The sequence below is a fragment of the Mytilus galloprovincialis genome, chromosome 14 (genome assembly GCF_965363235.1).
Source record: "Mytilus galloprovincialis chromosome 14, xbMytGall1.hap1.1, whole genome shotgun sequence".
NCBI classification, from domain to species: Eukaryota; Metazoa; Mollusca; class Bivalvia; order Mytilida; family Mytilidae; genus Mytilus; species Mytilus galloprovincialis.
In genome coordinates this window covers 69,188,168-69,207,528 of record NC_134851.1, presented here as the reverse complement: position 1 = coordinate 69,207,528, position 19,361 = coordinate 69,188,168, and the positions used below count along the sequence as shown (strand labels likewise).

At 32.3% G+C, this 19,361-nt stretch overlaps 1 protein-coding gene across 1 annotated transcript; it reads right to left on the bottom strand.

Moving 5' to 3' along the window:
- Window positions 1–3,027: 3,027 nt before the first annotated feature.
- On the bottom strand, window positions 3,028–17,973 carry LOC143058709 (uncharacterized). Its single transcript, XM_076232167.1, has 7 exons — window positions 17,906–17,973; window positions 14,347–14,444; window positions 11,705–11,797; window positions 10,399–10,578; window positions 8,805–8,912; window positions 7,426–7,539; window positions 3,028–3,763 (listed from the first exon to the last, which is right to left on the bottom strand). The coding sequence occupies exons 2-7, from the start codon at window positions 14,420–14,422 to the stop codon at window positions 3,075–3,077; spliced, it is 1,260 nt and encodes a 419-aa protein (XP_076088282.1). The 5' UTR covers window positions 14,423–14,444; window positions 17,906–17,973; the 3' UTR covers window positions 3,028–3,074.
- Between the last annotated feature and the right edge of the window lie 1,388 nt (window positions 17,974–19,361).

Genomic DNA, 19,361 nt, shown 5'->3' with positions numbered 1-19,361 from the left:
TGCACACTTGATATGAGCTATACTGAGATGCTGCATACTTGATATGAGCTATACTGAGATGCTTTATACTTGATATGAGCTATACTGAGATGCTTGATACTTGATATGAGCTATACTGAGATGCTTTATACTTGATATGAGCTATACTGAGATGCTATATACGTGATATGAGCCATACTAAGATGTTGCATACTTGATATGATCTATACTGAGATGCTACATAGTTGGTATGAGCTATGCTGAGATGCTGCATAATTGATATGAGCTATACTGAGATGCTGCGTACTTGATTATGAGCTAAACTGAGATGCTGCATACTTGATGTGAGATATACTGAGATGCTGCATACTTGATTATGAGCTTAACTGGGATGCTGCATACTTGATGTGAGATATACTGAGATGCTGCATACTTGATATGAGATATACTGAGATGCTTCATACTTGATATGAGCCATATTTAGATACTGCATACTTGATATGAGCTAAACTGAGATGCTACATACTTGATATGAGCTATACTGAGATGCTACATACGTGATATGAGCTATACTGAGATGCTACATACGTGAGATGAGCTATACTGAGATGCTACATACTTGATATGAGCTAAACAGAGATGCTGCATACTTGATATGAGCTATACTGAGATGCTGCATACTTGATATAAGTTTTACTGAGATGCTGCATACTTGATATGAGATATACTGAGATGCTACATACTTGATATGAGCCATATTGAGATACTGCATACTTTGTATGAGATATACTGAGATGCTACATACTTGATATGAGCATACTGAGATGCTTTATACTTGATATGAGCTATACTGAGATGCTACATACATGATATGAGCTATGCTGAGATGCTGCATACTTGATATGAGCTTAACTGAGATGCTGCAGACTTGATATAAGATATACTGAGATGCTGCATACTTGATATGAGCTATACTGAGATGCTACATACGTGATATGAGCTATACTGAGATGTTACATACGTGATATGAGCTATACTGAGATGCTACATACTTGATATGAGCTAAACAGAGATGCTGCATACTTGATATGAGCTATACTGAGATGCTACATACATGATATGAGCTAAACTGAGATGCTGCATACTTGATGTGAGATATACTGAGATGTTGCATATTTGATATAAGATATACTGAGATGCTGCATACTTGATACGAGACATACTGAGATGCTACATACTTGATATTAGCCATATTGAAATGCTGCATACTTGATATGAGATATACTGAGATGCTGCATACTTAATTTGAGCTATACTGAGATGCTACATACTTGATATGAGCTATACTAAGATGCTACATACGTGATATGAGCTATGCTTAGATGCTTCATACTTGATATGAGCTATACTTTGATGCTGCATACTTGATATGAGCTATACTGAGATGCTACATACGTGATATGAGCTATACTGAGATACTAAATACTTGATATGAGCTATACTGAGATGCTACATACGTGGTATGAGCTAAGCTGAGATGCTGCATACTTGATATGAGCTTTACTGAGATGCTGCATACTTGATATGAGCTATACTGAGATGCTGCATACTTAATATGAGCTATACTGAGATGCTACATACTTGATATGAGCTATACTTTGATGCTGCATACTTGATATGAGCTATACTGAGATGCTACATACGTGATATGAGCTATACTTTGATGCTGCATACTTGATATGAGCTATACTGAGATGCTACATACGTGATATGAGCTATACTTTGATGCTGCATACTTGATATGAGCTATACTGAGATGCTACATACGTGATATGAGCTATACTGAGATACTAAATACTTGATATGAGCTCAACTGAGATTTTACATACGTGATAGGAGCTATACTGAGATGCTGCATACTTGATATGAGATATACTGAGATGCTACATACGTGATATGAGCCATACTGAGATGCTTTATACTTGATATGAGCTATACTGAGATGCTGCATACTTGATATGAACTATTTTGAGATGCTGCATACTTGATATGAGCTATACCGAGATGCTACATCCGTGATATGAGCTATACTGAGATGGCACTGTTATTCCTGCTCATCCAAGTTGTTTCGAACAATTGTATAAGAAAACAAAGTTCATCATGTTTAAGTTATTAACAAAAGGAACTTTAAAAATAGGAAAAAATGAGAATTGTTTGAAGAAAATGATTTAAGTATAAAGTTTCAAATTGCTTCCACTCTAAAAAGTCTGAGTGAGGTTTGTTACCTAAGGTATCAATGAAATGCGAACAAGCATATCTTGAATATGATAGCTAATGACCAAACAATTTAAACCAGTGTAATTTGTTTTCAATAGCGAATTTAATACGGGATTAACAAAAAAGTATATAGCTTAAGACTTAAAACCTATTTTCAAACAAGCCACAAAAACAAATAATAATGGTTCATTTCTTTTAACTTCTTTTGAAAGGGACGGTTTCACATTTACATGTCGACGTTAGCCTCGAAGGTCTGATCTCAAAAACAGCACATCAGAATGAAACAGAAAGTTGTTAACTTCTAATCAGCATATCGTGATATTGTATATCGGAAGAAAAAAGGGATAAAAGAGAGAGACATTATTTCTTTAACAAGAAATAGAAGTTTCATGAAGAATCGATGTTAATTTTTTTTGAACAATGATGCACTTTTATATTACAATTACCTTAAATACCAAACAGAAATTTAGGTTCACGATTGTGTTATTTATTTTATTACGTCTGTTTGTTTTGTTTCACACATTGTTGTCTATATAGTGAAATGCTACGAAACTATCAAATAAGTGTGAGGTTTATATAAAACCACATTTAATCCACTGTTTCTACATTAGGAAATGTCTGTACCAAGCAGGGAAAACGACAGTTGTATTTTTATTTATTTGATGTAGTTGAGCTTTTCATTTTACCATTTTATAACTCTGGTTCTAGTTTTTCATTGCAGTTCTGTATTTTTGCTATTTTACCTTCTAGACCTTTTTGACAAAGTAAACTAATAAAAATAAAAAAAAGTTTTATTTTTACATCGTGCGCGTTGAAAATTAATTATTACAATGTTTTAAGACACAGCATAAAGCCCCAAAAGATGCAAGCACATGCATATGACTTTTCCAGGTGTGAAAATCCGTTTTTTTGAATAAATCATTTTCCTTACACATATCCCCTAACAATCGCAAATTAAAAACAGATGAACATTGATTAAGGGCATTGGTGTTGCGAAAATGATTGTTGAAGCAAATCTTGGTGCAGTCGTCTACAGTGTCACAGAACTTGCCAGTTGGTATACTTGGACAGTCTGGTGTACTTTTGCTGCCTTTTTTAATACTACCTTCGTCCAAATGTGTGTTCTTTGGTAATTTTAGAATATTTTCGTCAATCAATAATTGTAAAAGTTTATTTTGTATTCTATGATACTTCTGATTGAGATCTCTATCAAATCGTACCTCACCTCGTTTCTTGTTCAAATTTAACTTTGTTGGGGCGTCTATTTTGTTTGGGAGATATCCCTCCTTTACCATCTTATTCAAGCTTGTCGTAAACCTTTGATCAAGTGTATATGGATTGGTTTGGTTTTCTCTTGGAACACTCTGTTTGACAAAATCATTAATCATGTCTTGATCAATTACAATATTCATTGAGTTCAATTTTGTTGATAACAACTGCCTTATATATCTTTGCTCCTGTCCTTTTATCGTGAGTTCTGGGTTGCAGCAAGGTTGATCCTCTTCACCTATGATAGAACAAAATATAGATGCTGTCTTTGCAATTGTAAATACAAAACGTAATAAGAATTAATTATATTCTACGAATGCATATTGTCAACTTTAAACAACTGTCAAACAAGTGTTGAGGTCTAGCTAAAAAAACAAAAATTGACTCGAATCAATAAGAAAATATTTAATCTATCATAAGGTAAATTTTGATGCTATCTGTGATAACTCATTTTAGAAAAAGGAACACAAATTCACCACCTAGCTATATGGATTACCATGAGAAAAAAAAATTGTTTTTAACTGATCGAATTTTCTTTTTCTGAAAACATGTAATTTTCACAAGGAAAACTTATCTGACTTATAAGTACTGATTATAAAACACTATAACAATCAACAGAAAAAAATAATAGAAGAAGTTGTAGGATGTAAGTAAATTAAACCACGCATATTATTACAAAAAAATAAAGATATCAAATCATGCAAATGTCAAAAAAAGTTTTAAACCATAGAGACATGTTACGAATACAACACAGGTTTTATATCGTCTTCAAACTTAAAATTGTGTGAATTAGCTTCACCGAAACTATCAAAGATACAGATCTTGAACAACATCATTTTTTTTTTAAAAGACCATGCATTTATGATCAAATTAACGGTACCAACAATGGCCATAACTAACTCATACGCAAATCAGTCAACCAAGAACTAATCATTATAACAGCTTACTATCTGAGACAGAGATTCAAAAGCCGTGGTGTAATGGTTAGTGCATAGGACTACTACCACAAATGTTCCTGGTTCGATTTCCATTACAGGATAAAAATTTCAGGGACTGAATTTTCGGCTCTCCCTTGACACCATTTACGAGTATGGTCTTTATGAAACGATGATAGTCCGTCAGAAAGGGACGATAAATGGTTGACCCGTGTTAAGAGAGGGACATATCTCTTGGATGTAAAAGACGCCCCTGTAGACTTCGAAAATGAGCAGGCTAATGCTGTTACAAGGCAGCACTCGCACCCGCAAAGTGGAAAGGATTAGCATAAGTTGTAAAACTTGTTTCCCAATCCACTATAAATAAATACATGAAATATGTTTAAACTACACTAGAGATTCAAAACTTGGACAGTAGATCAACAAGAACAGAACTCATTTAAACACTCATGCAAATCCGTCGATAATAAAACACAAATCATCGCCACCTCTTTTTGAAAGGATGGCGACAACATAAATTTGTGTTGTACCGACTGCGATAAATATTTGATCCAAGAACTTTGTTTATAAGACGATGTTTATGAATTATGAATGTTCTAACATGTTAGATAAACGTCAAAGAAAAAATGATACTACATATAATAAACTAGAGGCTCTAAAGAGTATGTGTCGCTTACCTTGGTCTATGTGTATATTAAACAAAGGGCACACATACTAGCATGTACAGACAAGAATGGAATTCATGACACAATTCTCTGTTTTGATGATTTTGACATGTTTGTAGATCTTACTTTACTGAACATTCTTGCTGTTCACAATTATCTCTATCTACAATGAACTTGGCCCAGAAGTTTCAGAGGAAAATATTTTTGTAAACAAATTACTGAAATTTACGAAATATTGTGAAAATTTACTTTAAAGGGCATAAACTCCGGAGGGGGTCTATTGACATTTATGATCATTCGACTTATTTGTAGAGCTTACTTATTTGAACAATTTTGCTGTTTACAGTTTATCTCTATCTAGTATAATATTTCAGATAATCATTAAAAACTGCAAAACTTCCTTCAATGTACCAATTCAGGGGCAGCAACCAAACAAGGGATTGTTTGATGTGTCTGAAAATTTCAGGGTTGAAAGATATCAGTCTTGTGATCATTTTTACCCCATCAGATTTGTTCTGAATGCTTTAGTTTCAGATATATAGACAATCTGCATTTTACCCCTATGTTCTATTTTAAGCCATGGTGTCCATCTTTGGTGATAACCGTGGTCATAGGATGCATCGTTTAAATTCGATACCCTAAAGAGGCTTAACACCAAGTTATGTTTAATTTGGCAAAGTAGTTTCAGAGGAGAAGTCGTAATTTAGATTTTGTTAAAAGAAAACAAATGACGGACACATAGTGATGAGAAAAGCTCACTTAGCTCTTTCTGGCTAGGTGAGCTTAAAAAGGACAAATACACAACGAATTTTACAAAAATGGAAAGCCTTTAAGGGGACTGGAATTTAAAAATAACAAGTCTTAACTTAGCTCATAAAAGTTAGATATAACAGAAAAAACGATGTTGCCAATAGGACAGATGTCTTTTAAAATCCGAAAAGAGATGTGGATAGCTACTGGCTATGGTTTGGCTTAATAAGGAAAGCCTTGGAATGACAACATCTAAACAGTTCAAAAAGCAATCAATGGCCCTATTTTTCTTTAAACAGGGAAAACGAATAATTTCAGAGAACGGGATGGACATTTAAGTACACTTTGAGGGGATCAAAGAAACACCACCGTCTAAAAAACACAAGCGGACGAAGGTGGCACATTTTATTTTAGAGTTTCACTTGTTACACTGATACATTTAAATACAGAAAATCAGAATTATAACATGTATAAACCAACTAATATTCGAATGCGATTTACTTTCGAAATTTTCGCAAGTAAAACATAACGTGAATATTAATCGATGCGAAAACGTGAAACTTGTATCTTTCTTATTCAATTGCATAAAGGTAATCTGAAAATCGCGACATGGGTTAGGAAGGGATAATCAGGAAATAAACTTTCCGCGAAAATAAGAACTTTTTATAGAAAACTATATCATCAGGATAACATGGTAAATGGTATTTATATTTCTATTAATTATAATTTGGACTGATATTTACTATATTTAACCAATAACCAATGTTTGTATAACACAGATAAAATGAATACTAATTACGATTAAGTTTATAGAAATAAATAATAATATTAGATGGAATTGATATTAATCAGTGAAGTCATAAAACATCATTGTAAACCCAAATTTCGAAAAAAATGTATTTATAAAAAAATTAGGTTAATTTTTCAACAATTGGTTAATTGGTAAAAAACAACATCACTGAATTGCTATGTTTTCATTTAAACAAAAAGAATTACGTTTATTTAAATAATGTAATGGAAACTACGGCGGGTTTAATCATCAACGTTCCATTAGAACCAATAAGGGAACGAATATAAAAGACTTATTTTGTCTAGGGTATGTGTGATAACGTTTTGTATTTTATAGATTTTTGCCATAACCTGTGACGGTACAATAAAGAAAAAGTATACATTTGAAGGTGCACAACTGTTTCTCATATGAGTATCCAACAACTATCGATAAACCTCATTGCGAAGACGCACATATAACGTATCTCGGTTAAACATTCCAACTTAGTTCAATTCAGCTCTCATTTATTTATTTATTGGAGGCTTCAAGGTGGGAAATGATGATGATCACTACATATGCTCATATTTTATTTGCCTTTCTTTGAATGAAAAGTTATGATTAAACATAGTGTCGTCTGTTTGTGGCATATTTAGAGGAAAGTGAAAAAGGAAAATACGATCTGACATTTTAGAATATTAAAAAAAAATCTGAATAACTCAAATTGAATTTAATGATGTTGTGAAAAGGACTTTTAGAATATATGTCTCAACAAGCTGCTTACGTTCTGTAGATATGATTTCACACTGTACAAGTTGTGACCTAGTTTCAGGAAACTGAGTATTCTTTCCTTTAGTTTTCATGATAGGACCAGCAGTTTGAGTATTAGTTGTTCTTTCTGCAAAATAAAGTCCGATTTACTTTATATTCGGGATTATATAAGAGGAAACATCAATAAACAAATATATAAGGGTCTTTAATCTCAATTTTGTACAAAAGAATCATTGATACTAAGGCTGTTCTCCTAGATTTTTTATATTGTTGTTATATCAGCTGCTCGTGTATTATACACTCTGTCAAACCTTAGTGTTGGTAGAATAAGGTTAACACTGTTCTTCACAAAGATAAAATTTATAAATGCTGGTTTGGGAGTGCATATGAAAATTATTATTTTCCTTTGAGACGTTTCAGCAGGCTGTGGCAATATACACATGATATAAACTAAATCAGATATTCACGGAATAAAATTGTTTGTTGTTCCAAGACTATTGGTTCACAATTAGTTCATTTGAAAATGATGGTGCGCTTTAACCAGCAATATCCACAAGAATGGTTTTTACGACAGAATGTTTTGTGAAATTCGTAATACCGCCTTAGTGAGGATAGTTATTTTACTTTCTTTTGTATTTGTTGCTTGAAATTAAAACCGGAACATTCTTTTGTCAAATGTCAAAATCAAAAGCTCAAACACATCTACGAATAGAAAACAACTTTTATATTCCGGACATAGTACAGGCAATTCCTTATGTAGTAAATGGTGAATTAAGTCGGGTTTTATAGCTAGCTAAACCTCTCACTTGTATGACATACATAAAATTCCTTAATATTGACAATAATTTGTTTTGTCGTAGCACAACCGACGAGTTTAATGTGGACGACAAAAAATGTCAAGCGTTCACAACTATTAAACTAGTATCTTTGATGAGTTTGATTAGATATAACTCTATGATGACAAAACATGCTAAATATATTTAAGGTCTAACTGTGAGGCAAAAAAACGGAAGTGTGTTAACTGGTGTACTAGCACGAACTTAAATATGGCAGTGATTGGTCAACAACATAACTTCTTCTATATATCGAAATGGCAAAGTAGTTGTTTAACATATATGCTCTCGAAAAAGTTGAAACATATTCCTGTTACATTTGAAAATGAAGAATGAAGTACTCCAACAGTAAAATCTCTCTAAAACTTTACTCAAAAGTCCAACAATATTCAATTCAATTAGCATTTTTACGAAGGCAAGAGGTACAAATCCGAAATGTTTTTCCAATATTGCCACGTCTCGTTTTATTATAACAATAAGAAACTAATACGTTCTCATTAATAAAATTGTTGCAAATGGCATAAAAATATTAAGCATTTGATAAAACAGGATACTTGACCTCTAAAATATGTACATTGTGTACCCATATGGGACATATCACATGCATGCATGCATTGCGTCTCGATATCTCGTCTTCTGTATTTTTGTTCCATTGTGGTAAGGCAACCTAATAAAAAATTATAATATTGATTAATCAACAAAATAAACAGACAGAACAGTGACCGATGGACCTTTAATAATAAATTACATTCGTGAAACATCCAGTCAAATAACGACGAAGACACTTTACTGTTATTTTCCAGTGTTTTTGTGATATTGCGTTGCCAATCTCTTGACGAAACAAATTGTTTTACATTTATTGCATTCTTTTAAACTTCTAGGTGTCAAAAATGAAATATTTAATGAAAGTTTAGAAATGTTTTTAATAACCAAATCATATATCTAAACTATTCAAATAAGCAACACACCGAGACGATGCTTTAGTTTTGGACGCAGATGAGTGTTAACATGGTTGTGAGTTTTCTGTTTTGTGGTTTCTAATTTTGTTTTGTTTAGTAACAATTTATTCAGTAAATTTATTTTTTATTATTTAATAAATCTCCACCAGCAGTTGCATCGCTCGAATAAAAAAACGTTAAAAGGCCAAATAAAGTACGAAGTTGAAGAACATTGAGGACCGAAATTTCCTAAAAGTTTTGCCAAATACATCTAAGGTAATCTATTCCTGAGGTAGAAAAGCCTTAGTATTTCAAAAATTCAAAGTTTTGTTAACAGTAAATTTATAATTATGAACATATCAATGATAACTCAAGTCAACTTATTAGTGCTGATTACTGGGCTGGTGATACCCTCGGGGAAAAAATCTCCACCAGCAGTTGCATTGACCCAGTGGTTGCAAATAAACTCATCATAGATACCAGGATTAAAATTTTATATATACGCCAGACGCGTGTTTCGTCTACAAAAGACTCATCAGTGACGCTCGAATCAAAATATGTTAAAAGGCCAAATAAAGGACGAAGTTGAAGAGCATTGAGAACCGAAAAGCCTTAGTATTTCAAAAATTCAAAGTTTTTTTAACAGTTAATTTATAATTAAGGACATATCAATGATAACACAGAAGTGCTGACTACTGGGCTGCTGATACCCTCAGGGAAATAAATCTCCACCAGCAGTGGCAGCGAACTAGTGGTTGCAAATAAACTCATCATAAATACCAGGATTAAAATTTAAAATTAGTGTTAAACACATATCATATTTACCGTCTTGTTAAATTCTTGCTAAATTGAAGTAAAAACAAATGATAAAATCCTTATTGAGCAGTATCTCTTTCAAAATTCATACAAATGCTAGAACTTTTATGCAGACACAAATAAATAATAGAATTGAATTTTTTCTGCCTTAACTTCTTTTCTTATTATTGCAATTTTGAGCTTGAAATAAACAGCATTTACACAAATTTAATGACTACTTTGAAAACAAATTAACCCGATTATTATGGATAAGGGTGTCCAAAATAGACTTCCTCACTAATTGATAGACCTCGGAGTCATGCTCATAAACAGATAAAACAAAAAGCAAGCTACAAATATAAGCCTTTGATTATTCTTCCAGAAATGGCTTTCATAATGTATATTGATGAAGCTGCTCACGTTTTATAGATATTAGTTCACATTGCGTATCCATATCGCATTTATTTTTGTTTCCAAACTGATATTGAATTTTGACATCTCGTTTGCCGTTTCTGCCATTCATAAAATTAATGTCTTCAACTGTTACGTTTCCATCTGTCCTAACATTTGTATCTATTTCATAAGTATTAGGTGTTTTTTCTAAAAATAAAAAAAATCATTCAATATGTATAAATGAGCTTAAGATATGTGCATACGAAATAACAATAAATAACAGATGTTCATATATCGTTAACTATTTTGAATAAAGAAACTAAGCTTATACATAGGAAAATCTCACGAAACATTAATTCATTCAGGGCTTGTCGGTCTTTTTTTATAATAGAATCGTGTTGTGTATTATCAAGGCAGAGCAAATCTACCCACGACCAAAACCATAATAATCATAGGCAAAAGGATACAAAAGGTATATTCACATAGCATATGATTTTCTGGTTTCCAAAACATTTTTCTTGTTAGTTGAAACATACAATCAGCACACTTATCCATAATATTCGGATTATTTTTGTTTCACATTTTATATATGTTGTTAATAGATATACCCATCATAGATACCAGGATGGACATTATGTATTTGCGCCAGACGCGCGTTTCGTCTACAAAAGATTCATCAATGACGCTCGAATAAAACAAAGTTAAGAAAGCCAAACATCTGAAAAAGAGGATTTGGTGCCAACAAACTATTTAAACCCCGTCACGTTATGCATGTTTCTGTCCAAAGTCATGAGACTGTAATTAAGTTGTTGTCGTTGTTTTTTTTATATCATATTTATTTTTCGTTCAATATTTATTCACATAAATCAGGCCGTCAGTATTTTTGTGTGAATTATAGCTGACCGGGCAGTATGAATTTAGCTCATTGATGAAGGTTGTACGTAGACATATAGTTGGTACTTTCTGTGCCATTTGGTCTATTATGGAGAATTTCATTGGATTTCTATAATTTGACGATCTTATTACACTGAATGTCCAGATATATTTATTGCCATAAGGCAGATTTCGTCTAAACGTTTTTGTTCTTTATGTGTTTTGATGTTTTCACATTGAGTATTGTCACTTAGTAGTAATTTTGTATTTTTTGCATTTTCAATCCATGCTAACATGCGTTCAGTACTTTTATTGCTGTTTTTTTTTTACTATATGTGATTAGTACTAAAATATATATAAGTATTTACTGTATAAACCTCGTACTAAAAATGGAAACATTTGGTGATTTAATACGAATAAACCTTCACAATGCATTTGTTTTGAAGATGAATCAACTTACCGTTTATATCTATCAGTTTACATTGTGTATCTATTTCGCATGTCATTACTTCTTCACATTGAACACCGAAATGTCGTGAATTGATTAAACTTCCTGAAAGAAAAAAATATCAGAGTATAGATTACATACCAGAAATAAAATAAGTCTCGAGAATTAATTTTTAACACTGTACGTGACCACGTTAATACCTAGAAGAATTGTATTGCCTCCATTTGCAGCTATTGCTAGTACGTCGACATTAAAAGTGTCTGCAGTGCATGAATACATAGTCATATATATGCACCGTCTTTTTAAGTAAAACATTCGGGGTAAAATGTAAACCCTGCGGCATTTCAGGGCAAATGAAAAATATCTTGATAGGACAACGGCTACAATAGTTACATTCACACAACATATGACTTTCTATGGCATCTATTTAATAAGTAATATGCCCCTTCCCAAAATATTTTTTTTGTTTATCGTCATTTGTCTTCCCATTATGTGAAATGGTGCCGTTTCTTTATTACAACTTGTACATGTTGTCCAACTTAAAACATCAAAAACACAACCATCCCGGATGACCCAAGCGTAAATCATATGGAATAATAAAGGTTGAAGAAAAAAACTCTTTATACTTTGAATGTGTTTGAAGCGCTTTTCTGTATTCACCTTCACTTAAGCACACATCATTCATTTATTTTGGTGCTATATGGTTCTTTAGATGTATATTTAGAGAAAATAATTTATTTCAGAATGGGATTAAAAAAAAAACCTTGAAACGGGATGAATGATTTTCTTTTATTTTGTCCTAACCTAGTTTGCATTTCATTGTTTAAAGCCTTGTTAACTTTTTCCTTATTCCGATGTCAAATTCTTATGTAGACTGTGCTTATACGATTACATTGCTTGCATTTCATTTTTAACAAGCTTCCGAAATCATATTGGATTTATTCAAAGCGAGTCCACTTAACTTTACACTGTTTACACCAAGAACACAGGGATAGTTGTTCGTCGAAATAGCCCAGTTCATTTATTCTTCTATTTTTTCTTTTCATGCCAACAAACCATTCTTTTCTGAGTTTTCAAGAGAGGAACGAAAGATATCAAAAGGACAGTCAAACTCATAAATCGAAAATAAACTGACAACGAAATGGCTAAAAATTAAAAAGACAAATAGACAAACAATAGTACACATGACACAACATAGAAAACTTAAGATTAAACAACACGAACCCCACCAAAAACTAGGGATGATCCCAGGTGCTCCTGAAGGGTAAGCAGATCCTGCTCCATATGTGGCACCCGTCTTGTTGATCGGTATATAGTCTTATTCGGTAGGTCACATTCATGAAAGGAAAGGGGATTGTAGTTACCACGTAAGGAACATATCCGATATCATTTGTGAAACGGTTATTCCATAACGGTCAACCAACTCGTAATGGAGTCCGTACAATTAACGAAGTGATGATTTCAACTTCACCATTTGGAACTCTTGATTTAATAGCTTCCTTGTGAGCAACAACCCTCTATCGAGAAAATCATGATAGGAAATAAAAGCACAGGAATATCGTATCTACTGGGAAATATATACCCCGTATGCAGGTACTGCTGGAATGTTGCTACTTAGAAATGGAAAGTTCACAATTTGAAATCTGAAATCATCTCTTTTGTCGTAAAGTTTTGTTTTCAATCGACCCTCATTGTCTAGATGTAAGTCAAGATATGAGGCCGACTTAACTGTATCTGTTATATCCTTTTTCTCTTTTTCAATGGGATAGATGCGTTCAACATAGTCACCACATTTTGAATTATTAAGTGAAAGAACATCATCTATATAGCGGAAAAAGGAGATAAAGGATAACGCTAACTTCTTATTTTTCTTCCTTAGAAGTTCAAGTTTGCTTTTATGTTACTTTGCTTTAATATCCGTATTTTTTCAAAATAATTTTTCTATTCTATTTTGCTTGTGGTGCTTTCCGGTAACCATTTTACAAATCTATCTCTTAACGAAATTACTTTAATAGTGGTATAATTGCCCGTTTTCCCACAAATTATCCTGCGTTGCTATACGTTGTACTACTTTTAAACAAAATTTTCTCGGGGACGACGTGCGTCAGTGATAAAAATTTAATACAAAACAAACAAAAAATAATAAAAGAACAACCTCAGTCTGTTATACATCAGTAAATATATATAGAAAATTCTAACCTTTGCTTTTGCAATTTATATATTTAAATATTTAATTAAAAAGAGTGAAAAGAATAATGGGAGGAAGACGACGAAGTAATCGATGTCAAATAACGTATTGTTTCTGATGAGACAACTCTCCAATAAAGTCACGATTTGTAAAATTAAACCATTATAGGTCAAGGTACTGTCTTCAACACGGAGCCTTGGCTCATACTGAACAGCAATCTATAAAGGGTCCCAAAAAAACTAGCGTAAAACCATTCAAACAGGAAAAACTAAAGTCTAATATAGAAAATAAAACGAGAACACTTATAAACTTCATCACCACAGACGATCAGGTTCCTGACTATGACAGTGTACATAAAATATTTTAAAAAATCATGCATAACAGACTTAGCGTCTTGAGTATAGTTAGCTTTTTTTAAAACAGAATCATAGATTACAGGTTGTTAGTAAAAAAGTCAAAAACTTACTTGAAAACAAGTGGTTCCAAATGACTGTTACACCATATTTCAACCCGAAAAGAATAACACTTGCAGTAATAAACATTATTATCTTATCTTTGGAACGGCTGAAAATATAAAATAAAATATCAAATATCAAAAGATCTTTTTTTTATATATTTATTATATATTTTTTCCCTTAGAATATTTTAGATAATGTTTAGCAAAAGAGCCTCCGCTTCGATATGCAACTGAAATCTGACTTTATCCTTCAATCAAATAGATCACTCGAAATAAAGCATATGAATACGGATTTATAAGTAGCAAGTTGATGTTATCAGACAAGTCCATCTCATTTAAAGAATTTCTAAATCATATTGGAGGAATCGACTGCAAATTACATTATTTATACCAACAACAAGTGATTGAAGAAATAATAACGCGATCAATTTGCAACACATAAGCTTTACTTTTTTAAATAAAAAACCCCGGTTTCATTATAGACAATTTTACTTTTGTAGTAAAGATACATTTACTAAAAAAATAAAATAAAACTAAGTGATGAAAACATCGAATGTTAAGATTTAGGTATAAAACAAAGTTTGTTTTCCTTGGCGTCAATAGAGAGTAATAAAATTAAAATCGAGGTCGCATTAACGCAAAATACAGTTCTACCAAGTGAATAGACATGGTAAACATCTCTTTCTTTGTAAGTGTTGCCGTTACTAGATTCCTAATTCAGATTGTGTGTATAATCTAATACTGACAGGCTTATAAAAACGGCATCTTATCAACTGATGAACCGAAGGAAAAATTATTGTTAAAATATAATGGAAGATATCAAGCAATCTAAGCTCTGAAAAATGAAAGACATTCTGAGAAGACATTATTTCAGACCTGAAAATAGACGATTCGGGTATGTTTTTCCAATTCCAATCACTTATTTATGTTGCAATTGATTTTTTTTTTAGTTTTATTAAAGGTAAATATAATTATACCTTTATGAACTTGATTATTCAATAGCTTCAAAAACTTTTTTCTCAATGGAAATCCTTCGATTTTTGATCTTGCATAATATAAAGTTTTATATCCTCGAAATATTTGCAAACAGAATTGTGAAAACTATTTTTTTAATGGCAAAATTCAGACCTAAACAAGGAATGAACATTACAAATACGAGTGATGTATTATATTTGTTTATGTATTATCATTGGTGTATTGATATATAAGCAAAAATATGCTAAGTTTATAAATTATCACTTGTGTTAAGATATATGATATATCATATTATGATACTTCATGTCAAAATGCCAGATTTTAATTTGTTTATACGAGGGAGACAATTATCATCCCTGGCAAATACTCTTTTACTCTTCACGCAGACGCTTGACCAAGTTTGCGCTTTAATAAATACGGATGATTGTCATGTACAAGACGACATAGAAAAAAGAAGATGTGGTATGATTGCCCAGGAGACAAATCTCCACAAGAGACCAACTAACACAGAAATTATTAATTATAGGTCACCGTTATGCCTTCAACAGTTAGCTAAACCCATTCCGCATAGTCAGCTATAACAGGCCCCGAAATGACGAATTTAAAAATATTCAAACAAGAAAACTAACGGCCTGGTTTATATACAAAACAAATTTTAAAAAACAATAAAAAAAAAACAACATGTAATACATCAACAAACGACAATAACTAAAATACAGGCTCCTCACATAGTTCATTACTTTGAATTTGATATTTGATAGACAGTAATAACAGAACATTCAGTATAATGAATTAAATAACACATATTTGAGAGGCTTATAGAGAAGATTTCTACCCCTCGAAAAGACATTGTTAACATTGGCTTCGCCTCAGTTGACAATGTTTTCTCGGGGTAACAATCTGTTCTATTTATATACTGTGATTTGAATTTTTGTTATAATAAAAACAGTTCTTCCAGATAACATCGTAAATCGTTTATCTGTGTCTTGATGTAAGTTTTTCTCTTCTGACATAATCACTCTGCTACCTCTTTCTTTAATTTATTTAGTTCGTTGAATTATATTCTAAATCTGTTTGATATGTGTTCCTCATCTAGGAGGATTATTCATCTTTATACCTTATAAGAACGTCAAAACATCGTATCATCTTTACATGTTCCCTTTCTCACATTTGTCCATTTTAGGAAAACCGCAAGGTCATTACGATACCACAGAATGTTTCTTGGACACAATTTGTGGTTAACCACAGAGTGATTTAATTCTATAATATTGTATTTGAAGCCTTCAAATCATTCTTCGCATCTTCGAACTCTTTGTCCTTTATATACTGGAAATTGTAACCTTTATGCATGTTTAATTTCAGCTTTATTTCGCGTTCTTTGGACTTTGCTATTATCCAGATTTGACTTTCATTATAACAATTTCGATAAAAAGGGTTTCATATCGGCATGTTTATTTACATTCTTAGAGATAGAAAGTGCGACAAAGAAATTTTGTTTTGTGACATGAATAGTTCATAAAGTTTATATCAACATTGGTTAAAACAGAATGCACATTTAAATGTTGTTTTTCTTTCACAGTCAACATAGGCATTTTTGTTAAATGCAGCCCTGTATATTAAAGGAGTAGGTTCAGTAAGACCCCTTTTTGGCCCCAAAATATAGCAGTTTTACAAAGTTGTTAAAATGTAAACTATTAGTTATTTATTGGACAGTAGAATGCGTCTGCTACATAAATATGGGCTGGTTTTGATAATATAATGCACATATATCGGGAACTAGCACCATTAAGTCATGCTAAATTACTGAAATCTTCACAATTCTAGCATTTTAGTTAAATTTTAGACGGTTTCCGTGTAAAACGAAAGTGGCCGCATTCGTGTTCATCCTTGATATTAAAATGTAAGTTGTATTTGATGATAATACATAAGATATGTAAAGGTTAAGGTTGAACACGGATGCGGCCACTTCCATTTTTGACAAAAGCCATCTGAAAAGTGACATTTTACGGCATATTTGGTAAGATTTTTCAAATTTGAGCTTGAATCGGGTCTTTTTTAAATACTAAATCAGTTAAGGTTCCGCTAAAGTCAAAATTTCAATCTGGTGGTGCAATTACCAAATGTACATGTTTTGTACCTTAAACAAATTACTGAGGGGTGAAATTTGGTCAAATTATAAAATTTTTACCATTATTTGTGGGACCATGCAGAGTTTGTATCAAACCTTAAAATTAAATACACTATTCCAATGTTAAAAGTTGAAAATGCATCTTCACAACACACATTTTTTCAAAAAATAGAACATTCTTAAATCAATGTTATATCACCCAAAATTGGCACCGAGTATTCTTTATGTTTCAATGCAGGTCGAGCTATACCTAAAACTTGCTAAAAGTCATCTGTCTTTCTATTAGGTTAAGAATAACAGAGTGTCCCACGCTGTTGGATAGCCGCCATTTTTACAATGTTGTTGTATGATTGAATTTTTACTATTTACAACTGTTTAATTTGCTTGATCTCCCTTGACACTTTATGACTTGCAAATTCATATGTGTATGAGAATATTTAGCTGTAATTTAAAAACATTTTTTACCATTTACACAATAAAATAAACTGTTGAATTGGGTGTTCTGTGATTCTTCTGAAAACGAAAGTAGAATTTCATGATCTGATATCACACCGCACTTTCGAATATAACAAAAATAGCATTTTTTCAAAATTGAATGAGTGTACTGATATTTTTTATTATACATTTCAGGTGAATTAAGTTTTTGGACATTAATCAATCGATTTAATCATTGAATTTTGATGCGAAAGAAATAACTATATGAGAGAAATCACTTCCGGTTTGAAGAACTACGGTTGATCTTTTGATCAAGTGAAGTAAACATTGAGAAAATGTCAGTTTATTGTCTAATCGGTGAACTTTGATTGGTAAGGAATTGATCCTATATATTGAAATACTTGTTTAGTACATATATATATCTAAAAAACAATCATCAGATATCACAGTTAAGTCCTTAACGGGAAAATAAATACAATGTAGACCAAACAGACATGTTTACACGTGTGTCATTTTGGTGAGTTTGTATTACTTTTAAATTAAATAATTATTTAAATCATGGAAATATGAATGGTAAAAATATGGGTAAGAAACACATTGCAACCAAGGTAAGTGAAAATAAAGTTATATTTAAAAATGTTAAAAAACGTGTATGGAAAGCAAGGTTGACAAAAGGAAGCCACTACATGTGTTGACAATATCAAAGAAGAATTTATTATGGGCAGTAAAAGTAAAAAGAACAGAGTGTTTGGTAGAAGTCTGGGTAGGCATAGCAGAGTAAGGAGAGGGAGGCATTTAGGGAGACCTATTTACAGAATTAAAAAAAAATCTAGAAACATCAAAAAAGACATTTTGAAGATAAAGATAAAGAAAATACATAATTTTTATGGCACTACTTTGAAAAAACATATGTCAAACACCTCTATTTATACCGCATTTTCCTATGGTGATAACTTCAGAATGAGGATACTCAAAGTTAAAGACCTCAGTCCAAAAGGTTACAGAATGATGAACTTAGACTGTTTGCAATCACATGTACACTACAGCCCACGTGGACTTTGTCATTTCCACGCGCCCACGGTGGGCGTGTGCATTGGGTGGACATTTCGGTCCACGCCCGCCCACGTGTCCACTTGTCCACGGTATGTCGTGTGCATTGGGTGGACATCTGTGGTCCACGCCCACCGACCGGTCCACGGTATAGCGTGGAATCCACGCCCACTGCTGTCCACGGGAGATCGGGTGGGCGGGGTCGATCCATGAACGTTATATATCGGTAAAGTGGTTGCCATATGTTTATTGATTTGTAAATGTATTGATATGCACTTGTAACACTTTGTACATGGAGTAATTTATCCTATAATAAAACATTGTGAAATTTTTGCATTGTTTTGTACGTGAATTAGGAAGCCTTAGCTTAATGTTTTGTTTACAGTTCAGTTTGTATTGATTTGACACCAATGAATAAACTTAAATTGAAATTATG